Source organism: Anabrus simplex, chromosome 1 (assembly GCF_040414725.1).
Source record: "Anabrus simplex isolate iqAnaSimp1 chromosome 1, ASM4041472v1, whole genome shotgun sequence".
NCBI lineage: Eukaryota > Metazoa > Arthropoda > Insecta > Orthoptera > Tettigoniidae > Anabrus > Anabrus simplex.
In genome coordinates, this window is record NC_090265.1 from 1,086,811,050 (window position 1) to 1,086,834,365 (window position 23,316).

A 23,316-nucleotide genomic window follows, 5' to 3' on the forward strand; every position below is an offset into this window, starting at 1 on the left:
ATTTAATACAGTGATATGGCTGGCACCAGCTAATGAGCTAGCTGACTGTACCCAAGATCACAGATTTGATCCCAGATGACGTAAGTGAATATTTTAAGATAAGAGAATCCAAAGTCATGCCGTACGTACCAATATGCAAAAGAACCCTTGTAAGCACATTAGAGGTTTATTTGGTAAAATTCTCTCGTCATTCTAAGTTCGTATTCATAGACTTTTGGTTCAGCTACTAAGAGTGCCAACTATAATTAATTATGGTGGCATGACTTGTTAATGAAACTGAAGCATCAAAACTGATGGACCATCACCCAAGTGGTGTGAATTCTAAAAACTTGCATATCGGCAGCCAAGGCTATAGGATATTATTATTATTATTATTATTATTATTATTATTATTATTATTTGGCATTGGTATGCATTGACTCCATCATCCAGTCGCAAACCACTGCAATCAGCCACCCTAGTATTGGCAGGAAAACCATACCGATTTGAGGTAGGAATAATGCCTGCTCTCAACTCTAAACAGTTAGGGAGATGCTGGCAGCAGCTCTTAAGTTCTTGGCGACAGGCTATGTGACAAGCTGATTCTAAAAACACTCAGTCATAATCTCATGGAATGATGTCTTTCAGATTTAGTATGAAGGCTAGGGCGTCCCCTGAAGGCGACGCACATTGGTAAGGCCAGGTCAATGTGGGAAGTATGCAAGGGTTACCATCGCATGAGTGGTAATTCCTAAACAAGCTAGTTTTAATTGAGAGATTGAAATATGTTTTCTGTGTATGGGACCGACAATAGGATTACTTGATATAAGAACTGTAAAAGATCCAAAGGAAAGCAGCATGATTTGTTCTGGGTGATTTTCAACAAAAGAGTAGTGTTGCAAAAATTTTGGAAACTTTGGGCTGGGAGGACTTAGGAGTAAGGAGGTGAGCTGTTCGACTAAGTGGTATGTACCAATATAGTTGGTCCGTTACTGGACATTATAAATTTTCCAGCTAACTCATTCCTGGTTGCCAGCGTTTCATTCCCGTGTGCTAAGTTGGGCTCATCAGTTGGTAAATAGCACACCTACCAAGACACATGGCTAGTGCATACTGTGGAGGCCACAGCATAGGCTACTTGGAGCCACCGGCAGTGCCAATGCGCTGTGAGAGACTTTGTCTCATTATAAAAAATTGATGTCTGCCTGGCGATCAGATGATATAGATGATATAGATGTAGATTCCCACAGGGAACCTGAAATATTTGTCCCGAAGGAGTAAATTTATAATACCAATATAGTTGGTCCATTATTGGACATTATAAATTTTCCAGCTAACTCATTCCTGGTTGCCAGCGTTTCACCCCAGTGTGCTAAGTTGGGCTCATCAGTTAGTAAATAGCACACCTACGAAGGTGTACTATATTGGTAGTATAAATTTACTCATTCGCGACAAATATTTCAGTTACCGCACACTGACTTTGCACGTGTGAAGAGCTTGGTAGGTGTGTCCGTAGAGTTACCAGGTGTACTATATGAGTTTGACGGATAGGCAACATACCATACATGGTTCAGGATGGCGGTTCGTTGGATGTGCTCTTGCAAATGCGTTGAATTATGGAGAGCACAAGTAGCGAAAATTTGCAGTCCTATTAAAACAGACTGGGACTTCCTGTTCCTTTTCACACCAACGGAAACAATTCTAAATGCTTATTATGCCATTGGACTGTTGGCGGACACCAGAAATTTACTGTCGAGCTTCATTATAATGACGTCTACAAAGAAGAATATGACACATTAGTAGGCAAAGAACGCGAAACAGGGCTTAGGGATCAGAAAACACTTGATCGCAGTCAGCAGGCAGATTCCGACGTACGTTAAACATTTGAAAACATATTTTAAGATCCAATCTTCTGTGGCTCCCAACCTCAGTATGCTCAATTGTGTCCTTCTCTCCTACTTCCAGGAAGATGATCTCGACCCTTCGCATAGCTAGTCGAGTCTGCCACGTTGGGAGGAGCAGTTCCGGAGGGGTGGTAACTTTAATGTGCAAGCTTGAGGCCAGCTCATCGCGCAGCATGTCAGACTCGTTGGCTGAATGGTCAGTGTACTGGCCTTCGGTTCAGAGGTTCCTGGGTTTGATTCCCGGTTGGGTCGGGGATTTTAACCTTCATTGGTTAATTCCAATGGCCCAGGGACTGGGTGTTTGTGCTGTCTCCAACATCCCTGCAACTCACACACCACACATAACACTATCCTTCCCCACAATAACACACAGTTACCTACACATGGCAGATGCCCCCCACCCTCATTGGAGGGTCTGCCTAACAAGGGCTGAACTTGGATAGAAATAGCCACACAATATTATTATTATCACACAGCATGTCAGTGTGCTGCATAGGTATGGACATTCCTGACCACCACTGCTGTAAACGATTGAAAACGGCACTGGTTGACAAAGTCAACTGCGTGCCTGGTAGTGTGACTCAAATTGGCACACCCGGTCTAGGGTTAACTGATTGATTGACTGATCTCCATTGATATCTAAATTACGGACTGTATTAGAAGAGAAGATTGGTTTCCAAGGAGGTTGGACCAGTTTGAGAAGTATTCAAGTGGAAGAAGACTAGAAATAATAGAAGAGTTTTAATAGAGAAAACCAAGTGAGTTGACCATACAGTTAGGGTCGCGCAGCTGTGAGCTTGCATTTGGGACATAGTGTGTTCGAACCTTACTGTCGGCAGCCCTGAATATGGTTTTCTGTGGTTACTCATTTTCTCACCAGGCAAAAGCTGGGACTATACCTTAACTAGGCCATGGTTGTTTCCTTCCCTCTCCTAGCCCTTTCCTATCCTATTATCGCCATAAGACCTATGTGGGTCGGTGCGACATCAAATTATAAAAGAAATAAAAAGTAAACCTAGATACACTGAACAATAGTCTGTGAATAAAATCTATCAATCTATCGTCCGACTCGTTGGCTGAATGGTCAGTGTACTGGCCTTCGGTTCAGAGGGTCCCAGTTCGATTCTTGGGCGGGTCGGGGATTTTAATCGCTTCTGATTAATTCTTCTGGCTTGGGGACTGGGTGTACGTGTCCATCCCAACACTCTCCTCATCATATTCCGACAACATGCCCCACAACCAACCACCACAGAAACACGCACTTGTGATTACATCCCGCCATATAGGTTTGGCGTCAGGAAGGGCATCTGGCCATAACAACAGGTCCAAATCCATATGCGCGAAGCAGTTCGCACCGCGCCCCCACAGGTGTGGGGGAGAAAAGCGGTAGCAAAAGAAGAAGACTCGTATAAATCATAATAACTAATGATCAACGATGAAAGCAGCAGTGAAAGTGAACCTGACAAAAGTGATAGCTTAGATGATGATTAGTGACTTCACAGTGATTGCCTTTTAAGTGAATATATAAAATACTTTACTACTTTACTATTTGCTTGGATAATTAATGGATTAACCGTGCGGTTAGGGACGCGCAGCTATGAGCTTGCCTCCGGGAGAAAGTGGGTTCGAACCCCACTGTCAGCAGCCCTGAAGATGGTTTTCCGTGGTTTCCCGTTTTCACACCAGACAAATGCTGGGGCTGTACCTTAATTAAGGCCACGGCCGCTTCCTTCCCATTCCCGGGCCTTTCCTGTCCCATCATCACCATAAGACCTATCTGTGTCGGTGCGACGTCAAATTCTAAAAATGAAAAGAAACCGTTCAATACCCCGCCTAGATACATTGCACAATATTCTGTGAATAGTTTGTGTCATCTCGATATTTATTTGATGATTATTTGGAATATATGCATCATATGGACCGTGTACGGGGTACGATCGATGTACGGCTGAGCCAAGACCCGAGGGTGGTAGCCACTGAATAAAGGACACAAGTAGTTGGTGTGGCAGAGGCGAAACTGCTGTCACAGTCAGACGAGAGAAAAGATGGTACGCGGAGTTTGAGTCTGTAGCGTGCAGGGTAGGTGCCTACTGACAGTGATCCAATACACTAAAGGAAGATTTCCCGTATTTACTGCCATGTTTCATGTGTACAAACACAATTTTGGAACGCGAGTAAGAGAACATTTGTAACCAGACCTAGAAAATTAACGTAGAAGAGCTCGTTAAATCGAGCAAAATTTATAACATTCAGCGATGGAAAAATTGGGTCTAGTTAATTGAACGCCTCTAATGACTTCAATCAAAGCATAGGAAATTTCCACTGCACCAAATGTCAATGGGGAAACAACCATATGTAATGGGGATTCACCACTCAGATAAGACCCGCCTGCAAGAAGGTTAAAAAAGTTCAAGAAATGCGGCTTCGATTATATGAAAACCCACAATCGGATTTGAACGGGAAGTAGATTGTTAGAATGAGCGGTTTTAGAGCTATTAAATGGGCTCCTGTTATTAACAGAGCGACTTTCTGATGAGGCTAGAGTCTACCTCTACACTTGGTCAGAAATCAGCAGCAGCCCTTAGAAAAGCGCCATCCCTACTGGGACACACACTTCGATACTTTCAGTCAGACACTTTTTGATACTTTCATTCAGTGGTTCAGACAGTCGTGCCATCAGTCAAATAAATTCAGATATATGCAGCCGGATGGTACGCGACAAACCTGCTCGTGAAAGCAGGCTAATTCTTTACAAGACATAGGAAGCATTTAAACTGGTGAAGTTTTAAGTGATAATTTCTTCATAACCGAGTTTTGTATGACAGTGAACGAGTGTGAATAGCAAGCGGAGAATGCTTAGCCGGGGTAGCTAGGAGTGAGTGAAGTAAGCGAGAAAATTCAGCCTGCCGTATGGTAGAATGATAGCCATATTTAATCTTGAATGATGGCTTGAATAGCAGGCGATAGGGACTTTACTGCTATCCATCACGCGCCATATGAGAGGGTCACTGAATGTAATGTGATAACTAAAGACTAAGACATCGCATAAATAATATATCGTCGCTGGAAAGGTAAAAGGTTGTATTCCACAAAGCTCCTCCTATCAATTATTCTCCTTAAGACTGGTCACGCCTCCCAGCCACGTATGGATATGCAGTCCACCAGAACAAATTTTGTTGTGTTCATTTTCCTATGCCCATGTGTAAAGGAAAATGAACCTTACAGTACCGTACTGTAGGAATGTACGTTTGCATTACGTATTTGCGCACTCCTAGTGTACAATGCATGTAAGGTTCATTTTCGTTTAATCGTCGACATAGGAAAACGAACACAACGGACATTGTTCTGATGGACTGCGTATCCATATGTGGCTGGGAGGCGTGACCAGTCTTAAGGAGAATAATTGATAGGAAGAGCTTTGTGGAATACAACCTTTTACCTTTCCAGCGACGATATCAAAATAACATGACATGTTATCTTAGCCCTCATTTATGTGAGTGCCACAGAATTTCACGCCTGTACCGTTGATGACGGACGTCGGGATCTGAACCCGCCATAGTGCCTACAGTCGTCGGGATCCTAATCATTGCTCTACCATCCGAATCAATCATCCAGGGGATTATTTGAAGATATGGCAGTAATTATATTTTAACCCATTTACCCATTGGAATACTTACCATTAGCACAGAAGTAGGCACTCTCAGTTGACGTGCGTACTAGTCCCTCATGGTGCACCATTATGGTGGCAGAGCGTAGTACCGACCCCACTAGCGTGTTATTCACTGATGCTGAGCTGGAGTCTCTACACGAATCGCTGGCATAACCAGAAACCTCAACTGAAACAGAAAACCAGATGCAATTATTTGGGTTGCTGAAAAGGTAACGAACAAGCACTCAAGGACATTAGCAACCATGGTCAAGGGAAACTATACAGAATTCGGAAAAGGAAGGTGAAACGGATAGTCACTGACGTCATCAACACCCTGAAAAAACAGCGGCGGATTACGAACTCTCGCGTTCATGAATTCTTCCTTCCTTCTTTCTTTCTTTCTTGGTTCTTTTCCCAGTTTATTGAGGCTGGCACTTGATGTTGATTTATTGTTTTATGGCTGGATGCCAATCAATCAATCAATCAATCAATCAATCAATCAATCAATCAATCAATCAATCAATCAATCAATCAATCAATCAATCAATCAATCAATCAATCAATCAATCAATCAATCAATCAATCAATCAATCAATCAATCAATCAATCAATCAATCAATCAATCAATCAATCAATCAATCAATCAATCAATCAATCAATCAATCAATCAATCAATCAATCAATCAATCAATCAATCAATCAATCAATCAATCAATCCTGATCTGCATCTAGGGCAGTCGCCCAGGTGGCAGATTCCCTATCTGTTGTTTTCCTAGTCTTTTCTTAAATGATTTCAAAGAAATTGGAAATTTATTGAAAATTTCCCTTGATAATTTAATTCAATGCCTTTCTCCTCGTCCTGTAAATGAATATATGCCCTAATCTGTCCCCTTGAATTCCGACTTTATCTTCATATTATGCTTTTTCCTACTTTTAAAATCTCCGCTCAAGCTTATTCTTCTACTTAGGTCATTCCACTCCAACTCATCACAGACAGCTCGAAACATACTGCATAGTCAAGCACCTCGTCTCCTTACTCCCAAGTCTTCCCAGCCCAAAGTTGGCAACATTTTAGTAACACTACTCCTTTGTCGAAAATCACCCAGAACAAATCGTGCTGCTTTCAAAAGAATAATTTCTAGTTCTCGTATCAAGTAGTTCTGGTGAGGGTCCCATACACTGGAGCCATACTCTAACTGTGGTCTTGCCAGAGACTTATACGCCTTCTCCATTATATCCTTAACACAACCCCTAAATACTCTAGTAACCATGTGCAGAGATCTGTAACCTTTCTTAACCATCTCGTTAATATGATTACACCTAGGTACTTACAGTGTTCTCCATGAGGTACTATCACCCCATCAACACGATAATTAAAACTGAGAGGACTTTCCCTCTTCGTGAAACTTACAGTTTGACTTTTCATCCCGTTTACATTCATACCAATGTCTGCTGTCCATCTCACTACATTGTTTAAGTCCCCCTGCAGTCGCTCACAGTTCTGCAACTCATTGACTACTCTATATACGAGGGTTGAGTCATAAGTCATGGCAACTATCTTTTCTCGCGAACAGGAGACAACACGGAAAATCTAAGATATGCATTTGGAAATATAGGGTATCTACTTATGCATAATGCCTGAAGACAAATTCTGACTTCAGGAGATTCTCGTAGGAAAGTGACAGAACACAGGCCATTGGTAAACATTGTTTTATTATGGTATAGACAGCAAATACACAAGACTACGTACAAAGGACAGATCTCCACTAGTTACAGACCTTCAAAATAATCACCCAAGGTTTCCACTGTGCGTTGCCAGCGGTGGGGCAGGCGCTGAATACCATTTGCTGCATGTGTATTCGCTAACGTGTGACACCTCTCCCCGAAATGCTGTTACGATGTCCTCTTTGTTAGCAAACCGTTGTCCACGTAATGGCTTCTTGACTTTGGAGACTTTGGCGTGCATTTTTGCCGCGGAGAACTGCTATTGTAATATACGATCGTTGCTCCTGCTTGTTGACTTCCATTTTGTGACGCTCTCACTCACACACTGAACTTGTTGTTTACATACACAATCTAGTGACATCATACGCAAGTACATACCCTACGTTTCCAAATGCATACTGGTTATCTTAGATTTTCCGTGTTGTCTCCTGTTCGAGAGGAAAAAAAGAGTTGCCATGACTTATGACTCGACCTACGTAGTACAACATCTGAAAATATCCTTATCTGTGATTCCAGATCTTTACTCATATCTATATATCTCATATCTATATTATACATAAAATAACATGTCCTGATTGACTGAACTGATTCATCATCGCCGAGCCAAAACTACTGGAAATAAAGAAATAACATTTTGAGGATATATTTATATTACAATGTAGGTGCTTGCTAAGGGAAGATTTTTTGGATATTCCGTCGCTAAAGGGGTGAAAAGGGGGGGGGGTGAATTTTCGAAAGGAGTGTATCTATATCTCAAAACTTTAAAAGTTTACAGATCAAAAAATTGGTATTTAGAATCTCCTTTAAAAATAAACACGTACTTTTTGTTTTCGAAAAATCCAATTAATGGGGGGGGGGGGGGTGAAAATGGGGTTTGAAGTTTTAAAATGAGTATCTATATCTCAAAACTTGAAATGTTTACAGATGTAAAAATTGGGATGTAGAATCTCCTTTAAAAGTAAAGGAATATCTCAGAAACTGAAGATATTACAGACCTGAAAATTTGTATTTGGGATCTCCTATAAAAATAAAGAAACGCGTATTTTTGTTTTTGGAAAATCCAATTAATTGGGGGTGTAAAACGGGGTGACTTTTTAAAAATGAGTGTATCTATATCTCAAAACTTTAAAAGTTTGCAGATGTAAAAATTGGTATTTAGAATCTCCTTTAAAAATAAAGAAACAAGTATTATTTGTTTTCGGAAAATCCCAATAGCAGGGATGAAAAAGGGTGAAGAAGCCTTGAATGCCTTTAATGAGGATACTTATATCTCAGAAACTGAAGATGTTACACATCTGAAAATTGGTATTTGGGATCTCGTTTAAAAACAAAGAAACACGCATTTTTTGTGTTTGGAAAATCCAATGAATGGGGGTTAAACGGAAGTGACAAATTGGGGTGAATTTTTAGAAAGATTATAACTAAAGTGTATCTCAGAAACGTAAAATGTTACAGACGTAAAAATTGGTATCTGGAATCTCCTGTGAATGTAAAGAAACATAGGTGATTTGTTTTTAAAAACTCCACTTAAGGGGAACTAAAAAGGGGGTGGAATTTTAAAATGAGCGTTTCTACAGTATATCTCAAAAACGTAACATATTACAGAAGTGAAAAATGCTATTTTTTTTATCTCTATTACAAATAAAGAGACATGTACTTTTTGTTTTTGGAAAAACTACTTGGGGGGGGGGGGGCGGTAAACATGAATGAAAAAGGGTTTAAATTCTTTTAATTAGGATACTGATATTTCAAAAACTGAAGATGTTACAGACGTGAAATTTGGTATTTGAAATCTCTTTTAAAAATAAAGAAATACGTAGCTTTTGTTTTCGGAAATCCACTTAAAAGGGGGGGGGGGAAGGAAATTGAAAAAATAGTTGAAATATTTGTATGAAGATAGTCTACTATTTCAAAAACGAAAGAGTTTGTAGACGTGAACATTTATCTGCTTTAAAAGTAAAGAAACACGTATTCTCAGAAAATTCAATGAAGGGGGTCGGAGGTGAAAGAATTGAAAAATTAATTGAATTAATTTTATGTGGATACGTACATCTAATAAAAATTAATGTTGTTACAGGCGTGAAAATTGGTATTTGTATCTCCTTTAAAAACAAAGAAAAACGCATTTAGGGGGGAAATCATCTTGGGAGGCGGGGGTGAAAAGGAGTTGAATTCCTTTTATGAGGACACATATCTCAAAAACTGAAGATGTTAGAATCGTGATAATTGGTATTTAGAAGATCCTTTACTATTAAGGAAACAAGTATTTTTTGCCAGAAAATTCACTTCGGCGGGGGGGGGGGGGGGGAGGCGGAGTGTGAAAGGAAGTGAAGAAAGTGAATTATTTTTATGGGGTTACTCATATCTCAAAAGCATATAAATAAAAATTTTAACACATTTGAAATAAACGATAGGAATTATATTGACCGTGCAATCGTTCACATCTATAATAAGATCAATAATGCACGGAAGTATACAATTCGTATCGTCAGAAATCCCGCGCACTTGCCTACGCGCGACAATGGTGCTGGTCACATTGTTAACAATGACAATGGCAGTAGATGTATTTACCGCCAAGTAGCGGTCTTGCCTCTTGCTGTGGGGTCCAGAACGTCAATAATAATAATAATAATAATAATAATAATAATAATAATAATAATAATAATAATAATAATAATAATAATAATAATAATAATAATAATAATAATAATAACACCCACCCTAATAATAATAATAATAATAATAATAATAATAATAATAATAATAATAATAATAATAATAATAATGTTCTGGACCGTCGTCAAAATGTGCGGACCACGCTGGAAACGGGTCCTGGCCGGATAATGACTACGAATGCAGTTCGGCCACGGGTTCAGTACCGCCAAGGCATCCAAGACGACACCACGCCGGAACTCCAAGGATTTGATCCATATTAAAAATGCTTACAGGAAAAGATGGCAAACATTTAGGGACTCAACTGACCGGGTGGAATACCTGGATCTAGCCCGGGAAGTATGAAAGTGTTTGCTGGAAAGAAAGATTGAAAAATGGGAGGAACATTGCCGCAATCTTTCAGAAAACGAGTCAGATTGCGAATTTCGGCGGATTATATATAAAACGTTAAGCATTCAATTATAAATTTCAGTATAATACCGTAGCGAAGCGCGGGTATCTTGATAGTCATTTATATATATAAGAAAATAGAAAGGTCCAATAATACTGCCCTGTGGGACCTCCTCTTAATCATTACACGATCAGATAACGCTTCAAGTACTTCATTTCTCTGAGTTATATTTCTAGAAATGTAGCCACCCTTCAACCATTCTTTTTTCTAGACCAATTGCCCTCATTTTTGTCAATAATCTCCCATTATCTACTCTATTAAAAGTCTTGGAGACGACAACAGCGACACAGTCCATTTGACCTTCTGAATCTAAAGTATCTCCTATATCTTGCTGGAATCCTAAAAGTTGAGCTTCAGTGGAATAACCTTTCCTAAACCCGAAGTGCCTTCTATAAAACCAGTTCATAATTTTGCAAATGTGTCTAATATAATCAGAAAGAATGCTAGCACCCTCATACCATTATTCCCACCTGTTTGTTCGAGCGACCGATCATTCTCGCTACTTTCATGTCTTTTACTTCTAACTTATGAATAACATATCCTGAGTCCACCCAGCTTTCACTCCCGCACAGCAAAGTTGGTCTGAAAACAGGCCGTCGTAAAGATAGTTTCTTCCAGGAGCTGACTTCTTTCTTACAGAATACTGTTGATCGCAACCGCGAGCTCACTGTATTAGCTTTGCTGCACCTTGATTAAGTCTTACTTATTATACTGCTATCCTGGGAGAATACACATCTTAAATAGTTGAAATACCTGCTCCAGCTTTGTATTCCCAAACTGACATTAACTTATCTTAGGTTTCTAACTGACATCACTTAGTCTTGGAAAGGCTAATTTTCACATCGTACTCACTGCAAATATTATCAAGTTTCAAGATATTAGACTGCAGGTTTTCAGTACAATCTGTCGTTAAGACCAAGTATAGACCAAACTGCTTAAACTGAATTGAAATTTCATAGTCTCGTTCTCAGTCACGTTAAAAATTACCTCAATTATCAATTTACGATCTTTATTTCCCCAGGGCGCAACAGTCCCGAAGGGCCATGGCCTACCAAGCAACCGCTGCTAAGCCTGAAGGCGTGCAGATTATGAGGTGTCATGTGGTCAGCACGACGAATCCTCTTGGCTTTCTACCGAGCTCGATAGCTGCAATCGCTTAAGTGCGGCCAGTATCCAGTATTCGGGAGATAGTGGGTTCAAGTCCCACTGTCGGCAGTCCTGAAGATGGTTTTCCATGGTTTCCCATTTTCACACCAGGCAAATGATGGGGCTGTACCTTAATTAAGGCGACGGCCGCTTCCTTCCTACTCCTAGCCCTTTCCTGTCCCATCGTCACAGTAAGACCTATCTGTGTCGGTTCGACGTAAAGCTTTCTAGACCGGGGGCGCTATCTCACCGTTAGATACCTCCTTAATTGTAATCACGTAGGCTGAGTGGACCACGAACTAGCCCTAGGTACAGGTAAAAATCCCTGACCTGACCGGGAATGGAACTCAGAGCCTCCAGGTAAGAGGCAGGCATGCTACCCCTACACCGAGGGACTGGCGGTTTCCGACCTATGTTATTTAGTACAGCATATTTTTTTTCCTACTCTTCTCCTAACGTTCGCAGTTTGAGTACCTATTGAATTTCGTTAGACCTGTATAAGGAAGAATAATGAATTAAACTTGTCCCCTCTAGCTGCTCTCATAGTTTCTTGTTTAACTCAATCCTGTGAATGGTACTTCCACATCCGAAGGGTCCTCATAACCAATCGATTGTGCTTGGATGTATTACCTCATTTTCATTCTCACTTCTCTTCTCGATATTGATGACTTCGGTGAAGTTCAGGACGTAGTCACGTTTTTTACTTCTCTTTTCCAATTTCCTCTTTTTTATCATCAACACCAAATACAAGTCATAAATTACGGAGTTAACACTGATCTCCAGCACGTACTAGGGTACGAAATTCGTGAGGAAGGGGGAAAGGAAAAAACAGTAAGTGTGAAGACGGAGATGATCACTTGGGAGAGCGTTCTCTGAGCAATCAATTCCCCCTTCCCCGGGCAGGTAGTAATCGCAATCGCTACTCGTCGTTGAAATGAAATGAAATGTCGTATGGCTTTTAGTGCCGGAAAATCCCAGGACGGGTTCGGCTCGCCAGGTGCAGGTTTTTCTATTTGACTCCTGTAGGCGACCTGCGCGTCGTGATGAGGATGAAATGATGATGAAAACACATACACCCAGCGCCCGTGCCATTGGGATTAACCAATGAAGGTTTAAATCTCCGACCAAGCCGGGAATCGAACCCGGGACCCTCTGAAACGAAGGCCAGTACGCTGACCGTTCAGCCAACGAGTCGAACTACTCGTCGTTGTACAATGCTGAGTGGTGGTATTTACAACAAAGATAGGGCGGAATTCATGGACCTTCCGATCACTGAATTGAGTGAGTAAGTAAGTAAGTAAGTAAGTAAGTAAGTAGATTTATGCCTTACTAACTACGGTTTCCGGAGGTGCTGAGATGTCGGAATTGTGTCCGCAGGAGTTCTTTTACGAGGAGATGCCTAGCCGAGGTGATAAAGGCATTCTCGATTCACCCTGAAGGGTGTGAGATCGATTTCCCGACAGGAAGTAGAACATTTTGAAACAAGACTTCCGCTTCTGAAGACGAACATGGGCCTCCAGCAACAATGAGTCCCGGGTTAATTCACTGGAGGAAAAGCGGCCGCGCATAGAGCTAACTACCAGGTGGGCAAAGTAAAACTGGCCCGGAAAATATTTTTAAGACAAACGGGAAATTGACCCTTGTTCATAGAAAGGAGAACTGTCCATCACAGGAAACGCTGGAAACTGTGATTTCGATGCACCAATCGGTTGCTGTCACACGTCTGCACGTGCGCATCTCCCGCTGTGTCATTACTGTGAGTGAGAGGAACAGACGTGTTTAGTGATCAGTTGAATGCAACACAAAATGGTGCTCACGATAAAACAGCGCGTGTTCATTGTCGAGTGTTATACGAAGCACGATTCGCGGAAAACCAGTGTGGAACTGTCTGCGCAAGAGTTTAAGGCTGGGAGTGTTTTGGCAAAACCTCCAGCAAAGTCTGCAATGCAAACTTTAGTGGGAAAATGACGTGAAACGGGCTCTGTAGGAAATATAATTCGTAATTATCCACTAAGAGTTCGAACACCAGAAAACATTGCTTGAGTGAAGGAAAGCCTAGAACGAAGTCTGACGAAATCTCAACGTCGTATATGTGTGTACGTGGGAATTACGAGATTCTCGTGTCGAAACACTATCAAAAAGGAACTGCAACTGTATCCTTACAAATTTACTGTTGTGCATGCGGTAAAGCGTCCAGACGAACCTTCGCGTGTTGAGTTCTGCCGGTGGTGAAGTGGAGTCAGGACTTTTCGATCCTCAGTTTTTCATTTCTTCAGATGAGGGCATTTCCAGCATTTTCTGTGATTCTCATTAACAAGGGCAAATTCCTCATCAGTACTATTGTGAATGTTTTCGGGGCCAGTTTCATTTTTCCCACCCAGTACTTTGTTCCATAAAGTGTCCACGTTACGGAAAGTAACGTCCTAGGTACCACTGTAGTGATACATCTTTGGGAGCAGAGTCTGAGTACATAATATTATATAGTAAACAATAACCTACACAAATAAGTAACACTGTATTCGGATATGTCCAGGCGAAAATACATGATAGAACCATCAATTTCTGAACCAAGCATACCTACAATTTTATAACTGGGTATTCTTGCTCTAGAGTCTACCTGATCGTCTTTTAGATGGGTTTCTTATTGGGCCATGAGATCAATTTTATGTTCTTTAGATAATTACTCAGGTATTCTTGCTACTGACAAAGTAATATTGAAATCATCTCTGTCAACGTAATGGGAACAACAATATCTGCAGTGTACAAACCACCACAGGAATGCTGGCCAGATCCCCCTCTTCCAAACATAAGTCATCCTTGGAGATTTAAACAGTCATCACACTTCATGGGGGTATGACAAAAATGATGAAAACGGAGAAAAGCTATCAGACTGGATGGACCAGATCCAACTTCATCTGTCTTACGATGCAAAAGACAAAAAGTATTTCCATTCTACTAGATGGCGTAAAGACACCAATCCTGATCTCTGCCTAATAACAATGGATGCTAACCATATTCCTTTACCCCACACAAGATATTTACTATCAGGTATTCCACGCAGTGACCATCGTCCAATTATTTTATCCATCGGTTTACAAGTACCATTAATTAGAACAAAACAGAAACCCAGATGGAACTTCAAGAAAGTGCAATAGATGAAGTATTCTCATGGGATTGATTCTCATCTTCGCTGGATTCCACCTAAACTAGAGAATTATGAACGCTTTGTTGGAACAATTATTGGAGCAGCAAAACGTAACATACCCCGTGGGTACAGAAGGAACTACATTCCTTGGTGGAATGAAGACACTGAAAAGCTTGCTAAAGCATACGAAGAAAACGGAGATCCTGCCTTGGGCATTCAGATTCTAAAATCCTTGAACACTCAAAGAAGGGAACACTGGCAAAGCACAACACACGGTCTTAATTTTACCCACTCCAGTTACAAAGGTTGGTCACTTCTTAGAAAACTTGGAGCAGCAACACCACTGCCGATTTCCAGAACTGAACTTAATCCATCGCACAACACATTAAAAGAGGTCAGAAGATGTTCCGATAGATGCCTGTCAATAAAAAAATTATACAAGAGAGTATTAAAGCAATTAATGATCAGCTGGATGATAACCCATCGTATTCCTCTCCTTTTACGAATGCTGAACTCTGTCAAGCAATTCGATCTTTGAAATCTGGAAAAGCAGCTGGTCTGGATGGTATATTTACAGAATTTATAACTCACCTAGGAAGTAATGGCAGGAAGTGGCTCAGGAATTTCTTCTCAGATATTCTCGCTACAGGACAAAACACCACCAGAGTTCAAAATAGCAAAAATCATCGCAATCCTTAAGCCTGGGAAACCAGCAGACTACCCAGCAAGCTAACGTCCAATTTAACTCCTCAGCGTTTGCTATAAAATTCTGGAACGCCTAATTTACAACAGAATATACTGCACATTAGACAGCAGAATACCACCAGAACAGGCTAGATTCAGGGAAAAACGAAGCTGTTGTGAGCAAGCCTTAGCTTTAACATCCTTTATAGAATCAGGTTTCCAAAGAGGATTGAAAACATCCGTGGCTTTAATCGACTTAACTGCTGCGTATGATACAGTGTGGATTGATGGATTAATGTTGAACTACCAAGCACTACCATGTAGAAGACTCACTGCCCTGTTTTCTACAATGTTAAGAAATCGTTATTTCAGAGTGTGTACAGGTGACAAGATGAACAAGTCGTACACCATCAAGAATGACCTCCCTTAAGGATCTGTCTTAGCCCCGTTGTTCTTCAACCTATATACAAGTGATGTACCAGAAACAATGTCCCATAAGTTCTGTTATGCTGATGACTGCCATAGCAATTCAAACTAACCATCTTGAAGAAGGAGAAGAAATCCTGACACAGGATCTACACAGGATCTTTGCCCAAACCCGTCAAAAACGGAGGTCACAGCTTTTCACCTTCACAATAGAATCTCCAAACAAGAGCTGAACATTACTTTCTGCGGAAAAAGGGCGAGAAACCATCCTAACTCGAAATACCTGGGAGTTACTCTCGACCGCTCTCTGACTTACAGAAAACACATCGAGAATTCTGCAGGAAAACTTGGGACCAGGAATAACATCATTCACAAACTAGCCGGCACAACATGGGGTGCTGATGCAAGTACTCTTCGTATGGCAAGCCTTGCTCTGGTCTACTCTGTTGCCTACTACTGTGCACCGGTATGGTATAAAAGTGCTCATGTCCACAGAGTGAATACTCAGCTCAATGAGACCTTAAGGATCATAACGGTCACACTAAGATCAACCCCTGTGCCATGGTTGCACGTACTGGCAAGTATACCTCCTCCACAACTGGGAAGACAACAAGCTGCTGAACTTGGAAAAATTACATCTGTCCTGACTTTAAACACCTTCCGATACACTCAGTACTGAGTAATCCACCGACCATGCGTCTGAAATTCAGGAAGCCTATTTGGGATGATAACATTATTAAGCAGCCAGGGTCTTTCAAGATCAGCAAAGTCCGGAAGGAAGGGTGGAGAGATATCTCATAATTTCGTCAAATACAATTAGATGATCCTTCCGAGCATGTTCCAGGAACTGGTCTACCAAGAGCTACGTGGTGCCAACTAAACCGTGTACGAACTGGTCATGGTAGGTGCAAAAAACACTGCACAAATGGGGATGGCTAGATTAACCTGCTTGCCACTGCGGAGCTCAAGAACAGACGATGAACTACATCTTTAGGGAGTATCCACAGAGAAGATTCACAGGTGTTTTTGGGAAGAGTTCCTGAAAGCATCAGCTCCAGCGCTTTCCTGGCTGAAGAGTCTTGATATTCACTTTTAATTTATTACGTCCATATTTGTGTTCAATAATGTAGATCATTTGCTCCATATGAAATATATAACTACACAAAAAAGGCATTACTCTTTTCTAACTCACATTCATTCGATCATCCAGTTATACAAGTTAGTCAGCTGCATTCAGCAGGTAGTCTCGGCAAGCAGTCTTAAAGTAATGAGAGGGTATTTCTGATTCTGACAGGCAGCGAATTCCAAAGTCTAGATCCCGTCACAGCAAAGGAATTGTTGTACATAGAGGATCGGTGAACAGGAATAGAAAGGGAGAAACCAGAGAGGGTATTACTGCTGTGAAAGGAGGATAATTACTTAAGCTGGGTCAGAGAGCATTCTGTAGATCTGTATCAGTATGTAATACGTTCGTCGTTTGTCGGGTTTCAGCCATGAAATAATGTGACACTATGGGGTGACATGTGTATCAAAACTCAGACTGTATATAAATCCAAGGCAACAATTAAGCGCTCGCTGAAGTTTCGAAATCTGCTCTTTTGTTGAGTCTACAAGAATGACATCACAGTAGTCGAGGATGGGAAGCACTAGTGTTTGTATGAGTTTGACTCTCACGTTACAAGGTATATCGCTGTTTCATTTAACTGAATGAAGCATCGAAAATATTTTTTTACACATATTCTTAATATATTCAGACAAATTTAAAGTTTCATTCATTGTCACTCCAGGATTTCTGACAGTTTGGCTGAATGGAATAACTCTACGATTCAGTATAACTGGAGAAATAGTTTCGTATCGTAGTGTGGTCAAAAATTTTTGAGAGCCAATAATGATTGCTTGTGTCTTCAAGGAGTGAGTGAGCATTAGGTCACTGAAGGTCAGCATTGATGCCTGTTATGGCTTGAGGCAAATTAGAGGTCTTACCGTGACAGTGACTTACAAATAAAGTCGTCTGCATAAAGATGGTAGCTACAATTCTTTAAATTATATGAAATGTGGTTTATGTACAAAATAAAGCGCAAAGGGCCTAAAATACTACCCTGCGGCGTGCCTTCCTTCCTGGTTAGCCAGGAGGCGTCTTCGCTTTTCAAGGTGTTTTAACGAGTTTTGCTCCTACACCTTATGCAAACCTTTACATATCTCTGTACTGTGGACTGCTTGACCAAGACATTAGAGTACAGTATTAATAGTGGCACTCTACTGATAACACTGTCGTGGCAGTACCTGTCATGTTCTTAGCTCCTGCGCTCGTGACGACGACCCGCACCACAAGGGAGGTGGCGCCGTGCGGCCCCAGGCGTAACTTCTCTGTAACGTAGAGCATTCCATTGCTGAGGAAATGTGCTCCCTCTGTGAGAGCGAGTAGTGCGGTCACCTAGAAAGTAAACAAGATACATATCAGTTCTCATACCTTCAATAAAGCACATTCTACGCGAAGACAGTTTATGTCAGCAAATTAAGCGCGGTTTCAGATGAACAGTATTATAATCATCAGTGTTTTCTAGGAAAGTAACAAAGAATAATCTGTAAGCTGTCATAATGAGGCTTTTGTTCTCTTTGGGGTTACAATTTGTTCTCTAAATACAGTGTGTGAAACATTTCATAAGAAGGACCATAAGTTTCGCAACAAGGACATTTTCAGTTTTACATGCCTTTTGACATTGAAAACATGGACATGAGACTTCTATTTTTACGTGCAATGCCAAACAAGGGACGTGATTTTTAATTTCAAAAATCTCACTTGCATTGGCCGGCATTCGAACCGAGGCTGCCTTAGAGAAAAGCCAGCAACAATGCCACTCGGCTATCAAGCTCCTCTTTATGCGAGCTGAAAATGTGACCGCACCCGGAAGACAAACCCGATACACTTCCTCTCTGAACGAACACGTTAATCGTTACCAATAAAACGGTAATGCAATAGCATCACACACTGTCTACATTATTTTATGAAGTAGCTTTAGTATGTAGGGGTATACTCACGTCCATGCAGGAATTGATGTTGTTGCCAATGCGCACGTCAACTTCGACGGTCTCACCCACTCGGAGGCTGTTAGGTAAGTTGAAAGCCACGGTGAGAGGTCGGAAAACTGTGAGCGGGAGAGGTGCTGAGAAGCGAAGTCCTGCTCCGGGGGACAGAGTGAGCGCCCACACCGCCCACTTGCCGGTCTCTTCCGGGGTCACCACGGACACTGCTGCCTCCGAGCTGCGGTAAACAACATTCAGATAGTTAGTCACATTCTAGAACTACAGTATTTCTTACCCTTTCTTTGAACTAAACCAGCGGTTCCATGAATGTCAAATAACAATTTAACGTTTATGTTCACTAACATTTTAATGTGAACAGGAGAAGGGTATTTGAGAAATTTTATTTTTAGCCATGCATAGTAATAATTAAAAAAAGTATCACACCTAAATTATATTTACGCATACAGTTTTATGAAGACAAAAAGTTGAAAATCGATATGATGCCTAAGATAACATTCGTGTTGCCTTGTCAAAAAACAAACAAACAAAGGAAACAAGAAGACATTCAACCGATTCGTCCTGCTATTCACGTCTGATAACAACAATAACAACATTATTCTCACACATATGAACTTTAAAGCTGAATTAAATATTTGTATTTCATTGTTCAATTTTCACATGATAATTGTATTTCATTTTTGTCCGACTCCTTGGCTGAATGGTCAGCATTGAGGCCTTCAGTTCAGAGGGTCCCGGATTCGATTCAAGGCCGGATCGGAGATTTTAATCGCGTGTGATTAATTCATCCGGCGGTCCGTCTCGTTGGCTGAATGGTCAGCGTACTGGACTTCGGTTCAGAGGGTCCCGGGTTCGATTCCCGGCCGGGTCGGGGATTTTAACTTTCATTGGTTAATTCTATTACCTCGGGGGCTGTGTATTTGTGCTGTCCCCAACGTCCCTGCAACTCGCACACCACACATAACACTATCCTCCACCACAATAACACGCAGTTGCCTGCACATGGCAGATGTCGCCCACCCTCATCGGAGGGTCTGCCTTACAAGGGCCGAACCGGGCGAGTTGGCCGTGCGCGTAGAGGCGCGCGGCTGTGAGCTTGCATCCGGGAGATAGTAGGTTCGAATCCCACTATCGGCAGCCCTGAAGATGGTTTTCCGTGGTTTCCCATTTTCACACCAGGCAAATGCTGGGGCTGTACCTTAAATAAGGCCACGGCCGCTTCCTTCCAACTCCTAGGCCTTTCCTATCCCATCGTCGCCATAAGACCTATCTGTGTCGGTGCGACGTAAAGCCCCTAGCAAAAAAAAAAAAATACAAGGGCCGCACTCGGCTATAAATAGCCACACGAAATTTAAAAAATTCTTCCGGCTCGAGGACTGGGTGTTTGTCCCAACAGTCTTCTCTTCAAATTTAGACAACACACCACACTACCAACCACCACAGAAATACGCAATAATAATTACATCCCTTCAAAGATGGTTGGCATAAGGAAGGGCATCCGGCTGTAAAACAAGGCCAAATACACATGTGTGACACACTTCGCACTCGCGACTCCACAGGTATCAGAAAAGCGCTAGAAGAAGAATTTGATTTCATTTTTGTTTCCAATGACCATTAATGTCTGCATGATTGGGATCTTTTTCGGCGCTTGGCTGTGTAGCTCAGGCAGTAGAGCGTTGACCTCCTGAGCTTAAGTTGGTAGGTTCGATCACGACCCAGTCCGGTGGTATTTGAAGGTGCTTAAATATGTCAGCCTCGTGTCGGTAGATTTAATGTCACGAGAAGGAAGTGCGGGATTACACTCCGGTGGGCACCACGACGTCTCCGAAAACGGTGAAATTAGTTACTGGGACGTAAAACCAATGGCATAATCATCATCATCATCATCACGTTTTTCGGCGAAACTATAGAAAGAGATACTCACGGTTTAGTAACACGAGCGACCGCTAGGTGGCGCCCGCCAGTTCACTGTCGCACTAGTAGCGCTGAGAGGGAGCGCCGAGAGGAACGACAATGCTGCCAACTGTTGGTTTGGTATGGCTATACTTTTTTTTCTTGCCGTGCGGACAGTATGCGCCGCGGCGATAGAAAAGGGAGTGTGGCAATGGTTGGTTACAAATTCTCGGCCTCAACCTAGGTGTCAGTGACGTCATCCTCTTCGTTACGTGAACCAATCACCGTTATAAGCAATGGAGTATGGCGTCTAAAACAGAATTTCTGGTTATAAAAGTAAATGTACGTCTAGGGGCGGAGGGGTTCGTCCCTGGCAAGCGTATTGAATACATCTCTCTCCCTCGATCATTATAAGGTAAACTTGGAAGCAAGTAACATTCTATGTAATAATCCTTGAGTACCCGTTTCTATATTTTTACAGTTTTTCTTCGTACGTTGTGTATATCACACACAGTAGTATAAAATACACGGATTCTGCGGCCACTGCCACCACCGACACCTGGGAAAGGCCTCCACCTCATGGAATGTGCTGACTAAGAGTGCATGTTTAACGTCGTGTGATCTCACTCGAAAAGTAGGGCGGTTTGCTAAGAGCGCGCTCTTAACCTCACATGACCTTACGCTAGTTACGTGTTCAGGCTTAACCTTGCAGACCTCGGGTTCGACCCTAGGCCTAAGGGCGTTAACCTTACAGATCTAAGTTCGATGCCGGGGCTAACCGCATAACAGTGCAGGCTTAACCCTACATGATGTTAATGGCTAGGAGTGTAGGTTTAACCTCACACTGATCACACACTCTCCCTTTCAAAGTGTCCCACTTACCGACTCCTCTTAGAAGTGTCAAGCTGGTGAGGTTCATTCACCAAAAATAAACATGTAGATGTTCTTTTCTGTTCAGAGCACAAGAAATTGTATGCTGACTGTTCAAGTGCACTATGTCTTGCTGCACATGTATGCTACCTCTACGCATGCGCAACTAGCCATTTTAAACTCAGCCGTTAAGAATAAGCAGTAAAGTCTGTTCCTACACGCGCCCATCAGAGTAAACTGTAAGAAGTGCGCTCCACATTCCTCCTCCTCCTCCTCCTCCTCCTCCTCACATCACGCACCACTCCCTTAACGAGCATAATGTTCTTTTCGGTTCAGAACACAACAAATTGTACAGGACTGTCCTAAACTTTCCTGTTCATTATAAAATACATCTAGATTTTAAATTTATGGATGAGGTAAGATAATAAGAGACCGCGTGAGTTCTAAACACACAAAAAGTTTTAAAATTGGCGGTTAGATAGGCGCATGTCAGCCATCTTGCTCGCATGCGCTACCTAGCGGAAAACAGCGAACTGCTAGTGCGCGATCTGTTAGCAATCTGAGCAACTAGCTACTAGGCAGCGTAACTCTGCTTTTCTTCTTAGTCGCGTGGGAGTGTTCTGTTATATCTCTAGTCACTTGTTTACGTAACTCACGAAGTCGCCGCAAGACTGCTCTGTAGTTTCCCTCACGCAGGCGCACTAGCTATTCTCCCACTACCTCCCCACCCCTCACGACCACTCTATAAAACCAAATACTTTAATATGATAATACCGGACAGCTTGCTGTTTTCAGGGAGAAAGTCGATAGTGCTGCTACCTACATGGCTTGGTGTGACCAACTCTTCAATAACATATTGTCATCTGTATGATTCTTGGCGCACTGCCGTGTTGTTTACAATGTATCAGTGTTTGTCACTAAATAATCTTACATTGCAGTTATATTCCAAGAAAAGTGTTATGCGCTGAACAAATTACCCACAAGCTAATGGGCATGGGAACTGATAAGGATAGCAAGTATTAAAAAAGTTATGACCTCGCATCTGTGTTGAGGTTACATTCTATGACCCTTATATTAGGAAAATCAATCAAATACTCTACTGAAATGTTAGTGGGACGTAAAACAATAATATTAACATATATGGAACTCTAGTATACTCAAACTTGAGGGTCCACATTGTTAAACAGTACCATAAATTTCACAAACGAAAACTTGTGGGCCTGTAGCGTAATGGTTATCGCGGTAGTCTTGAAAATGAAAATTGAAGGACATGAGTTTCGAATCCAGTCATTTTTTTACTGTAAGAAAATAATAATAATAATAATAATAATAATAATAATAATAATAATAATAATAATAATTTTCTTTACGTCCCACTAAGTACTTTTACGGTTTTCGGAGACGCCGAGGTGCCGGAATATAATCCCCCAGGAATTATTTTACATGCCAGTAAATCTACCTACACGAGGCTGACGTATTTGAGCACTTTCAAATACCACCGGACTGAGCCAGGATCGAACCTGCCAAATTTGGATCGTAAGGCCATCGCATCAACCGTCTGAGCCACTCAGCCCGGCGTAAGAAAATTCTTCTTCTTTATCTGTTTACCCTCCAGAGTCGGTTTTATTCCTCGGACTCAGCCATGGATCCCACCTCTACCGCCTCAAGGGCAGTGTCCTGGAGCTTCAGAATCTGGGTCGGGGGATATAACTGGAGAGGATGACCAGTA

The 23,316-nt window shown here is 41.7% G+C and overlaps 1 protein-coding gene across 1 annotated transcript in view; it reads right to left on the reverse strand.

Annotated features, from left to right (window-relative positions):
* LOC136858108 (C3 and PZP-like alpha-2-macroglobulin domain-containing protein 8) overlaps nt 1-23,316 on the reverse strand; it is a 589,070-nt gene that overhangs the window by 65,536 nt on the left and 500,218 nt on the right. Inside the window, exons 11-13 of the mRNA XM_067137410.2 lie at nt 18,822-19,044; nt 18,066-18,216; nt 5,561-5,719 (exon numbers count right to left, since the gene is read on the reverse strand). Of these exons, the coding sequence (XP_066993511.2) occupies nt 5,561-5,719; nt 18,066-18,216; nt 18,822-19,044 (533 nt within the window). The remainder of the gene's footprint in view (nt 1-5,560; nt 5,720-18,065; nt 18,217-18,821; nt 19,045-23,316) is intronic.